General features: G+C 44.8%; 1 protein-coding gene across 1 annotated transcript in view; it reads left to right on the top strand.

Annotated features, from left to right (window-relative positions):
- Positions 1-19,150, top strand: part of FAM53B (family with sequence similarity 53 member B) — a 175,132-nt gene that overhangs the window by 85,385 nt on the left and 70,597 nt on the right. The window contains exon 4 of the mRNA XM_019502965.1: positions 1,375-2,153. Coding sequence (XP_019358510.1) covers positions 1,375-2,153 — 779 coding nt within the window. The remainder of the gene's footprint in view (positions 1-1,374; positions 2,154-19,150) is intronic.

The raw sequence follows: 19,150 nt of genomic DNA, 5'->3' as shown, positions 1-19,150 counted from the left end.
AGTCTTTCCTCCCTGTCCTGTCCCTCCTGTACAGCCTGTAGCCTTTGATATTCACCGTCCAGTCATATGTTGGGTCCCACCACGTTTCTGTGAGCCCCACTATGTCTGGGTTGGTGTCAGCTAGCAGGAGGGTAAGTTCCTCCTGCTTGTTTCCCATACTACGAGCGTTTGTGTAGAGGCATTTGAGGCCTCCTGTGGATGTGTGCACTGGCCCCCTAATCTCAGCATTGCCCTGGCCCCTGTTGCTTACCTGTGTATATGTTCCACTCGTGAGTCTGGGCTGGGCTGTACTTGTGAGTGCTGCTTGGTTTAGCGGTCCAAGGCTTCCTCCTCCCTCATCTTCCCCTTCCCCTGATGAGCCTAGTTTAAAGCCCACCAGAGGAGATCCACCAACCTAGAAGAGAACACACGCTTACCTTTAGGGGAAAGGTGGAGCCCATCCTACCTGATGTAATGGGTGGGATGCAACACTTCAATGTAATGCATTTACAAGGCTTCCTATCCTCAGGACAATTCCAAAGAAAAATTTGCAGCCAGATCCTGAGCTGGTATAAAATGGCATAGCTTCATTTATTTCACTGGGTTATGGTAGCTGAAGCAGGTTTTTGGTTCTTAATTCTGATTTTAGGTGTCCCTTAGATACTTGTGAACCTGTTTATTTTTGTATTTGTATTAACCATTTCTTGATCAACCTATCTAGTAGTTGTTGTTTTAGAGATCAGAACTAAACAAATGATTCTCAGGAGTAGTTAATCTATGACAGGGGTGGGTAAGATGCCGCCCGTGGGCTGGATGTGGACCGCCAGGCCATTCTATCTGGCTTGCAGGGCCCCTAAAAAATTTAGAAAATTAATATTTATCTGCCCCCAGCTGCCTGTCATGAGGTCCTCGATGGCTTTCCAAAACTCAGTTAGTGGCCTTCTGCCCAAAATAATTGCCCGCCCCTGGTCTAGGAAATAAAGTTGTCACTGAAGTTTTATAAAGCTAAATTCTTGTGCAATTGGTATATTCAAAGGCCTACCTGAGGACACTTTGTGCCCTAATCTTGTCTAGCGTCTCTCCCAATCAGGTAGTTGGTCCAAAAAATGATATCACCAAAAGCAAACAAACAAACAACCCCCCCCAATCCTTGCCTTCCTTCTCAGAAATAGTTTTAGTTAGGTTTGCTTCTGCTGACATTTTCACTTTATCTCTTGCCATCCACCTTAACTTATTATATGGCTTTAAAGCATGGAAACAGTATTCTAAGGGTTACTTAATTTATATTAGAATATGCCCTACATGTTATTCTTAGTAAATGGATGTAGAAAATGAATCATGTAAATAATTAATGCTAATGTGTCTATATATATATTTGTATTCTTTTTAAATTAGAAAATGACAGATGGAGAGATCTCAGCAGGAAATGTCCACTGCAGATTGAGCAACCTAGCAGCAACATCTGGGACTGCCTGCCTGATAAAAACGAAGAAGGCTCTATATGGCAAAGAGATACAGTTAACACATGTTCAGTGACCAACTTGATTAAAGACCTCAGTCTTAGTGACCACAATGGTAACCCCTCAGCACCTCCCAGCAAACGCCAATGCAGGTCACTTTCTTTTTCTGATGAAATGTCCAGCTGCAGGACATCCTGGAGGCCTTTAGGGTCAAAGGTCTGGACTCCAGTAGAAAAGAGACGGTGTTATAGTGGGGGAAGTGTCCAACGCTACTCCAATGGCTTCAGCACAATGCAGAGGAGTTCTAGTTTTAGCCTACCTTCAAGGTCAAACATACTATCCTCATCATATGACCAGTCTGGATTTAGCAGCAGATATGGGTGTCAGCCATGCCAGGGGATGAGGAAATCTGCCATCTATGGACAAGCAGGTGACATCTGGGGTAATGACCACAGTTCTGTAGAGAGCAGCAGGGTTGAAATGCAGCGGTCCCTCTCCTGCTCACACGATCAGTTTTCCTCTTCGGAATATTGTCCACCCTCAGCAAAAAGCACACCTGCCTCAACACCAGAGCTGATGAGACGCTCCAACGGGCTGTCCCGCAGCCGATCTCAGCCATGTGTCCTTAACGACAAGAAGGTTGGAGTTAAACGACGACGGCCTGAGGAGGTTCAGGAACAAAGGCCTTCACTGGACCTTGCCAAGATGACCCAGGTAAGGCATAGTTGTCTCTCTAGCAAATGAGTGGACCTTTACCTAACATCCCGATGGAACAGCCTCTGCTTTAGATGTTTCCAGTTGGGCTAAAATCCCTTTATCATCTGATGGTGTTGCTTTAATATGCATATAGTGGATATGGGTGTTATGGAGAGGCTTGTTCCTTTTGTCAGAGCAGAAAACTTTCCTTCTTCAGCTGGACCTTTGGTGTCAATCTTTAGAAAGCTTGGTTCTTTTCCATCCTGCACTAATAAGATCTATATGCTGACTCCCTTAACACACCTTTCCATTATTCCCTCATGGCATGTAATTCAACCAGAAATAGTCCTTAAGGCACAATTCATGTATGAAATAAGGTAAAAATACATCGAGGACTTGCTTGAGGAAGTGAAGACAACATCAAGGGTATTCAGCACTAATGTTATCAGTAGTTGAATTTTCACTACTGGGAACTTTGCTGGCTGTTAGCAGTGACGGCAAGAAGTCATAGTTTCTGTATCGGGTTTCATCTTCAGTTGCAAACTTAGGGCAAAAGTTTCCTCTTCAATCTGTGGTGCCAATTCACAGTGCTGATAAGAGATTTGAAGTGCATATCCAAAAGGATTTTCTTTCAGAGCCCACAGCCATCGAGATTCAATTATGGGATCTTGGCCTTTAAAAATGTGTGACCAAGCACCAAAATGAAGTGAGGCATCAAAGAACAGCACAAGTAGCTATACCATTTTGCGCAAAGTTTTCAACAACCACAGTTCTATAATTCAGTGTTTCTAATGTCAATAATTTACAATAATAAAATCCTGAGATAACCAGCTTTATGTAGTTCAGAGATAAATATGGGGCTAAAGATCCCATGGCTCTCTCTCTCTTTTTTTTTTTTTGCAAGACTAGGGTATTAACCCAGCTATCCTGGCCAAATTCCAAATTGAGTTATTACATACTGCCTGCCAAAAATTTTCCCTGAAGTTTCAATTGCATATGGAATTCTCCTTTATTTTCTGTTGTATAATGTTGTTAAACAGCTGCTGCATTTTGGCCCAGGGGTGAATGCATTTCTGTTGTGTGTGAAAAAATTCTCTTTACCTAGCTTGTACAACCATTTACTGAGCTCGTAAGTCCTTTGTGAAAGTCCTGGATGGAAAGGGCTATAATCAGCCTTAATTTGTTGTTAATAATAGATTTTGTGGTGTCTTTTAAGCAGGTGGGATTGAGAGAGAGAGTTGCAAATTTCATCTCCTTTCCATAAGCCAGTGCAGTGACCTCTGGTGTTCTAAATACATTTCTTTTCTTTTACAAAAAATGTGGTGTTTTATAACATTTTATACTTTATGGTTCAAAAGGTGCTTGAATGAATTCATTTGTGTTTGAGGATGCAACTAGTTTTAACTGTACCTGAGAAACTTAAATGATAAAAAGGGGCAGAAAACTACATAATTGGCTAATTTGGGGCAAGGGGGAAGTACAGTTCATGGGGGTCTCCATTTGATGAAACATGTTAGTTGTATTAATATGCCAAGCTCATTTTATTAGCTAATAAGCTGGGTAGGTAGTAAAAACAACTTTCATATGTTGTTATATTTTATTAGCCACAAGTTGTAATAACACAAGTGACACCACTGAAGGCCTTTTCATTTCTTTGCATTGGTGGACACATTTTTAAAACATTTTGGGTGTGTCTACATGTGACGCCACGTTGCCGTAGCAACAGGCTATGGTGACAGCGTCTGCAGGGTTTTACATGTGACCAGCAGCTACTTCGCTGGAGCAACCTGCTCCCGTTATAGTGTGTCGCTAGGGCAAATTAGCTGCTAAAAATAACCGTGCGCATTGCAGTATAGGCTGTTACTGTGCCGTGATTTAGTAGTTCCTAAAGAAAGTACTAACCATGGTACAGTAACAACGTCACCATAGCAACATGTGTAGATGCACCTATAGTGATGTATATTTGTGCCCTTATATATAGGTTGCTTCATTTGCTCCAGGCTTGTCTTCAGGAAATGGTGGCATGAGTGGTGGAGGTAATAGGAGGAGGTGAAGGAGGCAGCCGTGAATGAAAGTACTCTGTGGGAGGTGGCTCAGGGTTCATCAACAAGTCTCCAGGTACATTAACCATACACAGAAGTGGCCCGGAGGGGATTTATAATCCTTTGAGATGCAAGGAGCCTTGGGGAAAGTAATTGCTGAGTGTTTTGGAATAACTCTTGGGGTATATATTGGTCTGAAAGCCATGAGAATATAATGCTCCCAACTTTGTACACTGGTGAACACTTGCTTGCAGCAAGGGCACTAGTTGCATGAGGGAGTGTTATTCAGCAATCACTCATCAGAGCCAAGAGGACTGACAAGGCATCTGCTTCATTCACTTTCTAACTGTTCAGCATTGTTATAAGATCCCAGGCATAGTATAATAACCAATTTTAACTGGCTTATTCTGCCTTTAAAGGTCCAGTCCCCACATCTTTTCTCAGCCAAAACATTAAAAAAAAATACAAAAGTTCCAGTACTCATAACTCTAACTAATAATGTTCCATTAGTTCCTGTGGCACCCTGTGTTGCTATATGGACTTGCAGGTATCTCTTGAGATATCAGCACTTTTGCTGGCAGGTGAAGATAAATCCATTTTGCCCTGTCCCAGCGGTCACAGCTTGCAGCGGTTGCTATCTTCTTCAGAAAAACAGCTGATGTGGTACCTCTTATTTCTTCCTTCAGGGATTTGGAAGTGTCACCTCTTTCTCTGTAGCTTGCGTTCATCTAAAATCCAAAACATATTTTTTTCCTTCCTTGTTTGTCCTGTTATATATCTGCAGATTCCCAACGATTCTGACACCAGTTTCTTGGAGTGCAGATGTTCTTATTTTTGCAGAGCAAAATGCCGGCAGGTGATAACACGTACTCCATTGGTGCCATTGTATAACTGAACATTGGGAGCTGGGGGTTACTAATGGGGGACTTAAGTGTCTATACACAAATGCTAGGAGTATGGGGAATAGGCAGGAGGAACTGGCGCTCCTGCTAGCAAATAGGGAATATGATTTTGTTGGAATAACAGAGACCTGGTGGGACACCACATATGACTGGGCTGTATGCTTAGAGAGCTACAGGCTGCACAGAAGGGATCAGGTAGGGAAGAAGGGGGTAGCTCTCTATGTAAAGGAGCAGTATGCCTCCTTGGAGATCCAAATTGGTTCAAGAGAAGAGTGACTCCAGACCCTGTAGGTCAAGATACTGGGGGGATGAGGAGAAGGGGACTTGATGGTAGGTAGCTACTACAGACTGCCACACCAGGAGGAGGAGCTGGATCTGGAATTATCCAGAGAAATGATAGAGCCCCCACATTCAAGGGACGTGGCTGTCACGGGTAACCTCAATTACCCTGACATCTGCTGGGAGGAGCATTGGGCCAGATCTTACTGCTCACATAGGGTTTTGGCCTGCATGGAAGTACTTTATTTAGTACAGAAGGTGAACAGGCCAACCAGGGGGAAGGCTTTTTTGGATTTGGTTCTAGCCAAAGGGGATGACCTAGTGGGAGATCTGAGGGTAGTCTGGGAGATGGTGATCATGAGATAATAGAATTCAGTATCCATCGTGGGGTAGGGAAGTCAGCTGGTAGGGCAGAAGAGCTTGACTTCAGGAAAGCTAACTTCAGTGAGCTTAGGAAAATAGTGGGAGAGACCCTATGGCAAGAGGGACTGGAGGGGAAGGGAGTTCAGGAAGAGTGGTCATTCCTCAAAGGCATGATTTTCAGAGCTCAGAAAAGGTCCAGTCCTGTATGCAGGACAGGTGGTAAAGGGGCTGGGAAACATTCTTGGCTTAGCAGAGAAGTCAAGGAGTGCTTAAAAAGGAAAAAGTAGGTTTAAGGACAGTGAAAACAAGGGATCCAATAAATAGTCACCAAGAAGGAATACACAAGAATAGCCTGGATTTGTAGGGAGAGGATAAGGAAGACAAGAGGAACCTATAGGCCGGTCAGTTTGACCTCAATACTGCATAAAATTTTGGAAAAAATTATTAAGTGGTTCATTTGTGAGAGACTGGTAGACGGCATGATGCTGAAGAATAGGATGGTTTTGTTGTGGGAAGGTTGTGTCTGACCAACCTCGTCTCCTTCTATGATCAAGAAACAAACTGCTTAGATGTGGGAGACATGGTTGGTGTCATATATTTAGATTTTAAAAAGGCCTTTGATATGGTCTCCCATCACACTCCTATAAACAAACTGGGGGATTGTGGGCATGGTCAGGTGGGCTGGGAACTAGCTAAAGAGTTAAACTGAGAGAGTGTTAGTGGATGGGTCTGCATTGTCTTGGTGGGAGGTGGCCCGTGGTGTCCCACAGGGTTCAGTTTTTGGCCCTGTGCTATTAAACATCTTTTTCAACGATTTAGATGAAGATGTGGAAAGCACACTGGCTAAGTCTGTGGACGATACTAAATTATGGGAAAAAGTTGTCATGCTAGGTCCATAGCCTGTGGATCCAAGTGGACCTGGACAAGCTGGAAAGGTGGGTGGAGCAGAACTGGATGTAGTTCAATAAGGAGAAATGCAGAGTGCTTCATCTGGGGAGAAGTAATGAGTGACATGAATATAGGTTAGGATGAGATGTCCTGGCCAGCAGAATGGCTGAAAAGGACCTCAAGGTTGTGGCTGATCACAGGATGAACATGATTCACCAGTGCGATGCTGTAGTCAACAGAGCTAATGGCATATTGGGATGCATTAGCTGATGCGTCGTGAGCAGGACTAAGGAAATGATGCTTCCTCTCTACTTGGCACTGGGGAGACCCTACCTGGAGTACTGTGTCCAGTTCTGGGCACCACACTTCAAAAAAGACATGGAAAATCTTGAAAGGGTCCAGGGAAGGACAGCAATAATAAGTAAATGCCTAGAGGACAAATTTTATGAGGAAAGCCAGGTATCTGGAACTGTTCAGCCTCAGGAAGAGAAGACTGGGAGGGGGGGAGACTTGGTGGCCATCTATAAGTATGTAAGGGGTTAATATTGGGAGCTGGGAGAAAAGCTGTTCACTAGGGCACCTCAGGGGAGGACAAGGAGCAATGGCCATAAACTGTTAGAGAATGGTTTCAGGTTGGACGTAAGGAAGAACTTGACTAAGTAGATGCCTTATTTTGACCTTTTTTTCGACTGGGCCTTGGATTGGAAATAATGGGGGATTTGTAGTGACAAACCCAATGCTTCACTGCAAACTGTGCAATTAACTCATGCATTCTTAATAGAGGCCCATTTTCAGAGAATACTATGTCACATAAAGAAATGTTGTCTAGCAAAAATGAATTTGATCTGCATGACTGCCTTTTCAGCTGTGCTATCTCCTAGTAAGGCTATCTCAGGGAAGCACAAATACATAGTTTCTTCTAGCAGGGGCAAACAGTGCAATGCATACTTTGCTCCAGGGAGCCATTTTTTCCTGTGCTGTCAGTATGGACTCTTTTAGTTAATTTGGCTTGTAATTTTAACATCTGCTCAAGTTCTTCCATATCACTGTGCACGGGAGAGAAGTACAAAACATTTCTGTATCTTTTAGATTTTCCAATCCCTACATTCACAAATCCTTTTAAACACATTTTTCTATAACATATTAGAAACTGTTTTATGATGCTTTTAAACAAAATCCCATCTAGTCCTGGCAGGCCACCCTTACATGGATAGTAGGGACTGGAATATGCTGTCCTGGCCACCTTGTGGTAATAGTCTTAGTCCCTTTTTGAGAGTTACATCCATAATTTAGGGCTTTGCTCCACTGCATGTTTGCTAAACGCTCTAGGTAGCATGATAGCAATCATCAAATCTCTCCCAGGTTTACATTCAATTTGCAAATTTGTAGCTGAATATTGGTGTATATTTGTGAAGGAAGGGCATTTCCCAGGTCTGCTTAGCAAGCAGACCTGGGAAATGCCCTTCCTTCACAAATATACACCGATATAATACACCGATACTAAGTGCCCTTGCTAAGCAGACCTGGGAAATGCCCTTCCTCGGAAATGCCCTGGTTAATGCCCTGGTTAATGACGAGTTTAAGCTAGCACTGGCCTCCTGTAACTAAAGACATGAAACTATTTACACTTATGGATTGAGGCCTAGGTCACCACCTCTATTTGAGTTCATTGGACTTAAATTTTTGTTAGTGGCATTATGGCCCTGGTTTGGCCGTATCTTTTGTAGAAGTACTGTACCACTTCCTTCTTGGAAGTATCTATAGTTTTATATTTATTGTCCTAGTACATCAGGACTGGGCCTCTTTCATTAACTCCTTCAGCTGTTTTAGGAAATACAGCTCATATCTATTGGCCATCTTGCATAGGAATGCAAGATGCGCTCTGACTGCTGGTTTGGGCAGCTAGATTAGCCGTGGATTCGTCAGTAATCGCAGAGTCAAGGAGTCCAGTAGAGGTCTGAGTCATTAAGTGCTTCATTTCTTACTGATCAGAATTGTGTCATAGGAACCTCTACTGAACACAACAGCCAGTTGTGAGAATCTCTTAAAGTTGCAGTTCCCCACACGCTCCACGCCTAGGGAGGTGGAAGCTCTGCACATAAGTGGATAATCGCCGGCCTGATTAAAGAATAGTCAGTCATAGAGGACTATAGACTGTGTATGCTGGCTCTGAACTGCCTGAATAAATAGGCTTAAAGGGGAAAGGAAAATGTGGGGAGAGCCTAGAGGGACTGTGGTGCTAAGGGAGCACATTCTTCAAACAAGCTCAATTACAGCAGCATGAAAAATGGATCCCACACTGGGAGAAAAAAAAAATCTATTTTTCAGCTCCCTTGTACCTAGCTCCTTTGTGCTGAATAGAAAAAGAAAGTCCAATTCTTTCTGCAACAGCAGCAGCAGCAGCAGCAGCAGCAGCAGCTTCTCTTTTAAGTTCAGCCTTAGCTCCAGCTGCGTCCGTTTCAGAGTGACAGCAAATGACACAGTGGTTTGGGTTGATATAGAGGTTTAAATCTGTCCCCGGTGACAAAGGCCTTTCAGACCCTCAGGGCCTCAAGGAGATGAGGGTCCACAAAGGAGAGGAGGGGGGTTATATTCATTTTAAAAGAACGAAAACAAAAGTTAAGTCATATACTCTCGGCAAGAAACTATACACACATGAAAGCACATTTTTGTACTCTGCTGTCCATTTGCCCTGTGGAATGAGCACTTAACTATTCTACTAATGAAAAAGTGGGCTCCCTCCTGTACTGAGGCATATTGTATTCTCATAGGTGCTTCCTTTAGTTTCTAAACCCATATTGAGCTAAATGGAATTATATCCCCCAATAAGATTTGAATTGTGGGGCTGCAGAGCAAAACGATAGCAACTTTAGAATAAAATAAAAGGAAATGAAGTGTAATGATGTATGGCTGGATGAAATGGCTGGAGTATTCTGAGCACAGTTTTCATGCATTAAAGGTCTTTCGCCTTTTCCCGTGGGTCTCACAGTGCACCCAAGCCAGCATACAGTATATTTGACAATAACCACTACTGAAAAGTGCAGAGCATTCCTGTAGGCTACAAGTTCCTGCTGTGCAGGACAATGCGGTGCAAAAGAGATCCTCCGCAGGAATGGGGAACTGCATCGTTACAACCACACAGCCCCCCTTGTGTTATTTCTTGTGTGATCTTACCATCTGGATGGAGTGAACTAAGTAAATTAACCCCAAATGATTAGCAAAATCATGGCGAGCCCGACATGTTGAAATGATACAAGACCTCATTCAAGAAATGTAGACTCCATGTAATTGTAATTATAATCACTCTGTTTCACCAGAGAAATTGCTTTTAAAGCAATGCAAGGAATCAGTCACATTTCTGTGCTTCACACAGAAGACTGCTTCATTGAAGGGTCGGTCACAAAGAGCTCCCTGCTTTAAAACTTTCTTTTGGAAAGTCTTTTGCCTTATTACTTTTTGCATCAAGCTGCAGTACCCTCCAAAGTGACTCCACACAATTTATAACACAACCAGGCTTAAACCAATCAGTTATTTGTAGCAGCAGTGGGTGTATCTACATGAGATGCTTACTGTGCATTAGACTAATCTAATGCACAGTAAAGTGTCACTATCTACACATGTTGTGCAGACAGTAACACTTTAACTGTACAGTAATATACTTTACTGCACAGTATATTAGTCTAATGCACCATTTTCTAGTACCTGTATTACTTTGTAGTCCCAGCTGGAAGATTCCCCCCTCCAGTAACCCCCACTTAGGGCCAGTCCAGTCTCCCACCAGCTGGGACCATTGCCCCCCACCCCGTCATCAGGACCTCAGGGTTAAGCCCCTGTGCCCCCTGCCAGCCTGAGGCAGGCACCTGGGGGAGGCTGGAGCTCCCCCTGGCTGCTGCAGTGGGGCAGAGCAGGGCAGGAGCAGCCCTGGACTAGGCTGCTCCTGTTGGGCTCAGGTTGCTCCCAACAGGAGCGCATGTGTAGACATGTGCTGGGAAGCACTTTAATGAACCTGAATCTTCTGCACAAAAAATTCAGACAGTAATTGCATATGTAGATGGTCCCAGTTTTTAGCAGCTCCGCAAGCAGGGTCAGTAGTTTCGTTTTTGATGCTGTCTTGCCACTTCATGCTGCTGACACTAGTTTTTCTGTGGCACCAATATTAAAGCATTCATGGGGAGAGAGTTCGCACGTCATGAAGTTTAGGCTTTTGAAACGGGATGATAACAATGCAGTGAAACTCAAAAGGATTAGAGGTACAGGAAGGAGGTCAGAACGCGGAGCCAATCAGGAGCATTGGGCCCTCTTTTCCAGTGCTGCTAGTGTGTGTGGGTGACCACAGGTAAACCATAAACCTTCCTTGGCTTAAGTTTCCTCCAATGGATGCTGTGAGACCAAATTCTTCAATGTGTAGAAAGTAGTTTGATTCATGGGGTAGGAAACTAAGTCTAATTACTGAGAAAAGAACAGGGCTTTGAGCCAGGTCTCTATATTGTGGACTCCCTGTGCACAGGCAGGGAATCCACTGTATATTGTGCAGCTCTCTATGTGCAGGCAGCTGCCGTGTATGCCATGGTGTAAACAAATACAGATGGTGTAAACAAATAAATCCTGCTTTCTGTGCTTAAAAGCAGGCAGCTGTTCATCCTTAACATGCCAATAGGCCAGAGACCAGATGCATTTGGGAAATGGCTATGTTGCACAGGAGATGCAGAATCTGGCCTGATGACTGGTGTAGTCAGTGAATGGCCTTCTCTTGGCTTAGCCTGTGCGCAAGTGCTCGTGGGAAGGCTGGAAGTCCAGGTTTTCACAGAAAACTCCAGAGTAGCAGGTAGGGGTGGAACAGTGCACAGAAGAGCTGGACTCTATTTTTACCTGAGCTGGAGGCTTCCTGTGTGACCCACAGCAAGTTACTAATGATTCACTGAATGTGTTAAAAAAAAAGGTAGCATGTTCCTGCCCCAGGGTGGGGAGGTGGGGGGGAAGGTAGTGGGTAGGGTGTAGTGAAAATAATTCCTCCAGCTTTTGAGAAGTGCACTAAGTGCATGGTAGCTGTTGATGTGTAGATGAAGGTTATTGCTGGAGAAAGGAGGACTCCACATACAGTCAGTATTGGACTGAGTACATAGCCTGGATTTCTGCTCTCCTAATGTATTTCTGACAATATGAGATCAGTTTTGTTTTCCTGGATATAGTTCATTTTGAAAACTTTCAGGAGTAAAGTTTTGAAGAAGAAATTGGAAAGCCCACTGGTGTAGCTTTTCTTCCAACTGATCCGTTCCTATCTGGCTGCACAAACTGGCTCCTTAGCTTTTAGACTGGGGCTTGTCAGACCCATAGAAAAGGCATTTATCTCCAAAGCTTCCAGTCTGTTTCTTTTATTCTAACAAAGTCCCTCGGCTGCATGGGGGTTTGCAGTCGTGGCCCAAGCCTTCTAACTTGGCTCTCTTGGTTCTCTGGGGATTTAAGATACTACAATTATCTAGAACCTGAAGTTAGGATTATATACTGCACCCCTTAACCCAGTTCCTCATGTCAATTCCAGTTGTAGCAAAGCACAAAATACAGATGAGAAGAGCCCTGGCTGCCAAGTATCCAGCCTGTCCTCCAGCTGGTGACTGTCTCTCTTACCTTTCTCTCTAGGAGGGAGTTCTTCTGTTCCTCAAGAGCCCTGCAGAGAATGTATAGTGACCTTGCACTGTGGGCTGGTAACAGGCCTGGGTTCAAATCCATCAGTACATCACAACCTTAATTATTTGCGTTATGGCCCCCACTGAAGTCAATGGCAATGAATATGATGAAGCCAGGATGTTGCCCTGTGGGGGAGGCTGTAGCAGACAGTCATTTCATCAGACAGACTGCATACCCCATAGCATACAGCAGGCTGTAAAGGCCTCTTACTGTTACCATGCTGATAGGAATAAAAACATGATAAAATCAATTTAAAAGCCACCATTATCTCCATTTTGTGTGCCATTTATAGATACTAAGTGAGCAGAATTGCTCTTCCAGGTGCAGGAACCACATAGTCATAGGGCATCTGTTTCAGTGCTCCATACTTTAGAGTTCACATGCACACATTTTATTAGGGAATACCAAAACTTCATCTGAAAGAACACAACAGCACTGAGAGGTACTCGCAAACCAACCTTCATTAATGTGTGCTTGGGTGTGGATACAGCAATTTAGAGTGCCCCACCTACCTAAACCAATAATCTAGAGCTGCCACTGCTTATCTCCTTGGAGCTATTCAGAACCATGGAATAGTTCTGAACCACATGAGGTTTAGAGGCTTGATGGGACACAAGCCCCTGACTCCTGCAAGATCACCTTGCCCTACTGTCCCTTGGGGACAGAAAGGAACAAAAGCTGCAATACTTTTTTGGCACTAAAAATCCCCCATGTTCAAAATGTGTGCAGGAGGAAACTCAGCCCAAGCTAGTTTAGACATTTAAAAACAACCCAGCAAATTTAACACTTCATTTTGGCATCAGAAGAACTGTGTTTTTTTGTTCTTGCAGCTGCAGCAGCAGCAGCTCAGTTTTCCTTCCTCGCAGTTTGTTTTCTAGCACAGTGCTAACCTCTGACATCATGCAGTCTGGGGTGCGTAAAGGTGCTGTAGAACAAGGTCTCAATTTATCACAGTGCAACGTTTGACAATTAAGTGTGTGCTGTGGAATTGATGGCATCATCAGAGGGGAATGAGACTGCTAGCTCTAACAAAATTACAGTGTTTCAGATGACAGCAGCATGGGGATGGCGGGGAGAGGGGGAAGGAGTTATAGTTTCACTGTTGGTCTAGAACAGGAGTGGGCAATGTTTTTGGCCAGAGTGCCGAAAAACCTGCAATGTCTACCTTGTAGGGTGCCTGAGTGCTGGAATGCCAAAAAACAAAACCGGGGCAGGGGGTATATGGCAGGACACGCTGCATATTAATATAGTTAATAACCATAAATGTTGTGGGGTTGATAAATACCGGGGTTTCTAAAAGTTCTAAACCCGGTGACAATAAATAAAACTTCATGTACCACCTTTGTTGTTGTGGATTCTTGTTTTGTTAAGCATGCTGTGACGAAAGAAGAAAAAAGAGAGAGAGAAAGAAGAGAAAAAGAGGGGAGAGAGAAAGAGTGAGAAAAGGAGAGAAGAGAGAGAGAAAAAAAGGAGAAGAGAGAGAACTAGACACACGCATGCAAACTTCGAGAACCAGATTCACACATGCACACGTACCTAGAACCAGACACATGTGTGCACACAGACACACAGATGCATATGCACACACAGACATACACAACCACACACATGCACACATGCATGCGGTTGGGCTTCAGGACAGTGACTGACGTGACAATGTCCTGGGCCTGCCCCAGCCGCCATGCTTCCCTGGGGAGCCGGCCCCTGGGCTGAGGCCCTGGCCCAGAGTCTGCCCATCAGCCAGCTGCCTCCTCCCTGGGGGTGAGGGGATGCCTCAGTGGGCTGGGCAGGACCCCCTGTTCCAGGGCTGTGGCCGTGCTGCAGTGGGAAGAACAACAGGCTGGGAGGAGAGGGAAGGGGAGTAGGGGCAGCGCAGTCCCAGCCCTGCTACTGTCACCTTGGGCTCTCCTTGGTCAAGTGGCTCCAATGCAGTTGCAGCAGCCATGAGGAGTCAGGGTAGTGCTGCTGCTGCTGCTCCCTGCCCCGCAGCCGCAGCTGTGCCTGGCACGGCAGGGCTGGCTTTCCCCCATTGCCCCCCTCCACTCCCCACCCTTCACTTTCCCGTGTGCAGGCACATCCCCCCTGGTAGCCTGGGGGAGGATGCATCCGGGCAGGCCAGGCAGAGCTGCAGCAGCCACCATTGGAAAGGGAGGAGGAGGGGTGGGGGAGCCTGCCACTGGCAGTGGTACAGCGAGAGCTGCAGAAGGGGCTTCTCCCCTGCCCCTAATAGTTCCTCCCGAGGGCTCTTGAGGCAGCATCTCCTCCTGAGTCTCTTGAAAGAGCCCAGAGCAGTAACTTACAAAATGTTTTAAAAACAATTTCCTTGGCATGCCTCTTTGGTGTGCCAAGGCAAATGTCTCCATGTGACACTAACTGGCACACATGCCCGGGGTTGCCTATCCCTGGTCTAGAAGCGCTTATGGCCACAGGGCCAAAATGGTAGACCTAGAAGTCAGGCATCTTTTTGTTTCAAATGTATTTCTGATCTCAAAACAAAGCGTCCCTCTCTGAATTCTGGGGGTATTCCAAGTCTTCGTAATATTGCAAACCGTTGCCACCCCCATTGTGTTGTTTGACATCCAAATCAAGGTTTTGAGGCTGGAGCCTTTTTCTCATTAAAAAAAAAAAATCTGTTTCCTGTGTCCATTTTATCCCTGGGTCCCACCTGTTGTAATTAATGTTAGAAAGAGAGAAACCCTTGTTAGTGCTTAGCTTGATGAAAACAACACATTTTATGCATTTGTTAAAAATGAGCCTTAGCAGGAAGGACTCTGCTGTAGGTCTGGAGCTGATTTTTCCTGTGTGTAGAAGTTACTCCTAGTGATGCAGTTTTGGGGTGTGGGTGCTCATTTTGTTTGTTCAGATGTCACTCAGGTTGTCTGTCTTTGCTGCTCCAAAACCCTTTGTTTTAAAGTTTCTTTTTTGTTTCTCCTGGACAAGAGAGATACGAAAGTAAAATGGACCTACTCATTCCTCACCTTGAAAGTTCACACTGAACTTTGTTAATGGCAAAATTAAATCTGACAATTTGTACTGAGTTAGGCACTGAAGACAGCAAATACCCCAGCAAAGTACAGATGCTTGAAAAATAGAAACGGGATCTGACTGCATTGAAAGTGGGTGTTAATACTTGTCTCTGGCCAAGAGTTGAACAATTCTGCTTTTGAAGAGTGGGTGTAGGGATACCTGCAGGCATTCAAAACAAAGCAGAAAAATAACTACGTGCAATAAATACTCTTAACTGTAACACAATGCTAGCCAGATTAATTTATACTCCAGAGCTGAGAGACTGGCATCAGTAAGACACTGGAGGACCTGAATAGCATAACCCCTTTTACTTGGCTATTTTGGCAAAATAATAAAGCTTAAAACATGTTTTCATATTGACCAGCAAACCCTGCAGTTTGGTTTTGAGTCTCTGCTGTTGCCTTGATTGGGTTTTGGATCATGCTGCATATGCTTAGGCTTCAGGATATAAACTGCTCTCCTGCTGTGGTCAGGAAGAAATCTCTTCATAACTTGATATAGCAAAATATTAAACAGGCACATTAACCAGCATTTGACATCTTCCATGATGCCTCCTGTTACTAGTGGATCATATCTGCTCGAGCCTGGTAATACCTGCCGTATGGCTGTTCAAAGATGTCATGTAAACCAAACCCATTTTTGACACACAAGACGCTGTTTTCGAAGGCATATCATAGATACCTTAAAAAATTGCAGTCACTTCCCGGGCTAACACTGAGATATCATTTTTGTGGAAGTGACACGCTAAAGCTTAAGAGAAAAATAAGTCTTGTAGCTCTTTACAGTGATCTGACAGCAGCGGCTAGTATATTGTTGAGGTATCTGGACACTGCCCCGTTCAAAAACTGAAATCAAAAGTTCATACGCAAGCTCTCATGCCAGCTCTGTGCGCCGTGCGCAGCTGTTAAAGCTCTGCATCCATCTTGTAAATGAAGGCTCTTTGTGCTAACAGTCACTCCAGTGTGTACCCTATTGCCCCATGGAAAGGTGTCTAAGGAAGATGCAGCGAACAACCTGGCAGCCACAGCAGAGAAGTTAGAGTATTTTTAAAGTACTTATTTAAAAAGTATCTGCTCATCTGAGAGGGCTACAGTGGCCCACTGTCCCCACTGCTGACTAGAGACTCAAAGGATATTGATGGGCTAATAAAAATATTATCATCCTGACATCCCGGAGGTAGGGATGAAAAAATGGGAATTTATACATGAAGGTTACCAGCATTAGTCTACATTGAGATTAATTGATACTTCAGACTGTTTATAAATATTTCTGTTGGAACCTCATGAACCTAAATAGACCCAGAATGCAGTCCTGATGAGGAATTTCCTTCAGCCTTACTTCAGTTAAAGGTTAAGGAAAGGGTTACCAGCATCCATTGATTGTCTGAGCTATTTTCAGCTGCAGGAGTAATTTCTGCTGCTGAGAGCACGTGTAAGAAACTATAGTCAGGAAAGGTCACAAAAGAGGGCAGGATTGAAAAGTAGCCTCAGACGTAGATTCAGTTAAAGGGATGAGTGATGGAGTTGGAGACTAGTCTTTCCTACACTGGGGACTTCAGGCACCAGTGACCAGCCATGGGGTAACAGTGCTGGTACAGCCCCCCTAGTGGAGACAGCTAAGGCTGCTGTCAACACCAATGCAACTTTATCTGTGCTTAAAACTAGGGTAAGCCTTGGAGAGGTTGGTTTGCCTATCTACAGTAAGACCATCTGGGTGTAACTGGGAAAAATCTACAGCCTGAACAAGACCAAGATTGCTAGAAGCAGTTGTCTGCTGCTGACAAGGTGCCGTTTCCAAAGCTAGAGGCGGTAAGTCAGGGAAGGAAAAGTGCTAAATGAAAAGCTTAATGTGTTACTTCAGGGGTGCTCAACCTCTGGCCCATGGGCCAAATCTGGCCCACAGAGCCATGACATCTGGCCTGCGGGAATACCCAGCGGTCGGAAAATTTGGCAGTGGGGAGTAGTGGAAGTTCCACTTGGGCAGATCCAGCTTTGTTCGGGTAGTTGAATCAGGTCCAGCGTCTGTCCCACATTCAACTAGATTAGGCTGGGGTGCCCCATCCACCTCCACCCAGAGATTTGGATTGGGGCTGGACTGCTCCCTTCCCTGCCCCACCTTCCCCACCCAGATATCTGGATTGGGGCTTCTCCACCCCCACCCTCTCTGGGTGCATCGGGACCAGGGCTGCCCTGTTTCACTCCGCACATCTGGATTGGGATCAGGATCCGGCTGCTCCCCACTCACACTTAGATGAGGGCAGCTTTGCCCTGCCCCAGGTAGCCTCCCCATAGCCAGGCTACACAACCTTCCCTTAGCCAGGTTGGGCCCATTGGCCCGGTCTGGCCCATGGAGGGAACTGGCACCACCCATCCGGCCTGCAGGGTGAAAAGGTTGGGCACCACTGTGTTACTCCCAGCTTGATAATGCTACGGTAGGACTACCATGTCAGGAATACAAAGTCTGTAAAATACAGTCAACCCTCTTTGTAGAAACTATCCATTCTCATCATGCAAGGCAATATAAGAGGTGCTTATCATGAGGTGACTTTTAGGGTCTTTTAAGTAACCACTGGTAATTCAGTCTTTTAATTGGTCTCTAATAGCCATGTCCTGGCTTTGGGAGCCCTCTCAGCCAGCACTCCGGCAGCCTGTAGAGTAGACACCGAGGGAAAGAAGACAGTGTTATGGCAGCGGAAAGGGGAAATGAGAGAGACTGTGTGCACACAGAAGTGCAGCTCCTTGCTGTAACAGAACATTTTGCTCATGATTCTTTATCCATTGCAACCTCCCAGCAAAGGATCCAGAGTCAGGGCGTGGGGGAAGGAAAAGAACGGAAGATGTTATGGCCTGACATCCAGAGACCTGTATGCTGTGCAAGGATGCATCCTACTATACCTTAAAAGGTTCTATCAGTCCAATAAAGATACATTTCTGAGGTCTCAGGGACATGAGCTTTACATGAGAATTGGGGCCAGTCAATGTCTGTATCACATAACGGGAAGCTGTCTACACCCAGTACCATACATTATGCCTGAAGACTCCAGCTGATCACATCACAGGCAGCAGGATCCTCTCTGACTGCAAAAGCAGGGATGGTCTATAGCAGTTAGGTGTGGTTATCTGGCAGCAAGCAGCTCTGCGAATTGATTAATGCTTTCAAACTTTCAGTTCTTAAGCAATTTCAACTGAGACTGCTGTGAGCACCAAATTCATCATTATTAACTTGAGAATGGGCCTGGTTTTGCTTCCCTGATAGTATGTTTTTGAAGCACATTATAAGGGGAGAAGGGTAATTTTCCTTAAATGGATCCTGTACTTTGTACTGGAAATGTTACAGCTTAATCATTAATGGTAGATAGCCTGGGCACGTTATGTGTAAAATTTTCTTGAATGGGCAGTGCACCCAGTCCCAGTTCTAGCAGAGCAGATATGTGAAGAGGAAGGTGAGTCACGGGTCATATAGATACACTTCCCCTTAACTGTACTGCTTCGTATACCCATTGATTTTATGCTTCATTTAGGGTAATAATTATCCATTTGCCATCCAAGTACTCACCCCCAGGGAAGATGAGGAACTTTGGGTCCACTGAAGTCAATGGGGTTTTTCCATTGACTTGAATAAGCATTGGGTTCAGGCTGCCAGTGCCAGTGCCAGAGTAAGATAAGGAAGAGGTCCATTAGCTTTGGCTTTTGCTGTTGTAGGTCTTGAATTGATGCACTCTGTCCCCAGTGCCCTACATTTGAGGTTCATTTGATAAACTTGATACAGGTAGAAGGAGAGCAGTGCAGCACCTTAAAGACAAATTCATTCAGAGAGGCATAAGCTTTTG

The sequence above is a fragment of the Gavialis gangeticus genome, unplaced genomic scaffold (genome assembly GCF_001723915.1).
Source record: "Gavialis gangeticus isolate Ggan-Ray unplaced genomic scaffold, GavGan_comp1, whole genome shotgun sequence".
Taxonomy (NCBI): Eukaryota; Metazoa; Chordata; order Crocodylia; family Gavialidae; genus Gavialis; species Gavialis gangeticus.
This window is presented reverse-complemented; position numbering and strand designations above follow the sequence as displayed.